We start from the raw sequence: 967 nt of genomic DNA on the forward strand, positions 1-967 counted from the left end.
GTGTGCGGGGGGACCCTGACCCCTCTCCTTCCCCGGCAGCGAGAAGGCCCCCGCGTACCAGCGGTTCCACACCCTCGCGCAGGACCTGCCCCCGGGGCTCACGCTGCCCTACAAGTTCAAGGTGCTGGCAGAGATGTTCCGCAGCGTGGACACCATCGCCGGGATGCTCTTCAACCGTGCCGAGACCATCACCTTCGCGAAGGTCAAGCAGGGGGTGCAGGACATGATGCGCAAGTGAGTCGGCAGCAGCGGGTGGCCCGTTTCGGGGTCCCGGCTGAAGCTGTCGGGGCCGATGCCCTGGTGTCAGCCCTTGGGGTTCCTGATCTCTCCGGGTGCTGTTGCAGGCAGTTTGAGGAGCGGCACGTGGGGCAGATCAAGGCGGTGTACCCCACCTCGTACAGGCTGCGCCAGGAGAAGAACATCCCCACCTTTGGCAACGGCGTGAAGAAGTCTGACTACCAGCTTACGCTGGAGCCGGTGCTGGGGGAAGGTACGTACGGCTTATGGGGGGCACCCCAAGAGCTGGGGTGTGCTCGGCCCAGGCTGGGACCATGCTCTCTGCTTGGTCTGTTAGATAATCATCTGATGCACAAGGGCCTGAGCGTATTGGAAATGAAAACCCCTTTTGGGGCAAGCGGGAGGACGATGGGGCAGTGATTCTGGCTGTGGGCGATGCTCCTGTCTCTCCTTGCATGGACGGCCGCCCGCATCTGTCGGCATCGCGCTTGCTGGAGCGCAGGAGGGAGTTCAACCGCAACCTGGTGAACATCGTCAAGCAGCACCACAAGGTGAGACCCCCGCTGCCCCCCAGCACCTGGGGACTGCGGTTGCTCTGGTCACTGCCTAAAGAAGCGGGTGGAAGGAGTGGGCTGGCATCCAGGCTGAAGGCCACGGCTGGGTCCTGTGGGATGCTCTTGGCAGGGTGTGGGTGGGGAGGATGGCAGCTGGAATCTCTCCTGGCTCTGAA

General features: G+C 63.4%; 1 protein-coding gene across 1 annotated transcript in view; it reads left to right on the forward strand.

Moving 5' to 3' along the window:
* Positions 1–43: 43 nt before the first annotated feature.
* Positions 44–967, forward strand: part of CDT1 (chromatin licensing and DNA replication factor 1) — a gene marked incomplete at its 5' end in the record, with an annotated part of 2,266 nt that continues 1,342 nt past the window's right edge. The window contains 3 exon segments of the mRNA XM_009710488.1: positions 44–234; positions 345–497; positions 692–788. Of these exon segments, the coding sequence (XP_009708790.1) occupies positions 44–234; positions 345–497; positions 692–788 (441 nt within the window).

The sequence above is a fragment of the Cariama cristata genome, unplaced genomic scaffold (assembly GCF_000690535.1).
Source record: "Cariama cristata isolate BGI_N322 unplaced genomic scaffold, ASM69053v1 scaffold32921, whole genome shotgun sequence".
NCBI classification, from domain to species: Eukaryota; Metazoa; Chordata; class Aves; order Cariamiformes; family Cariamidae; genus Cariama; species Cariama cristata.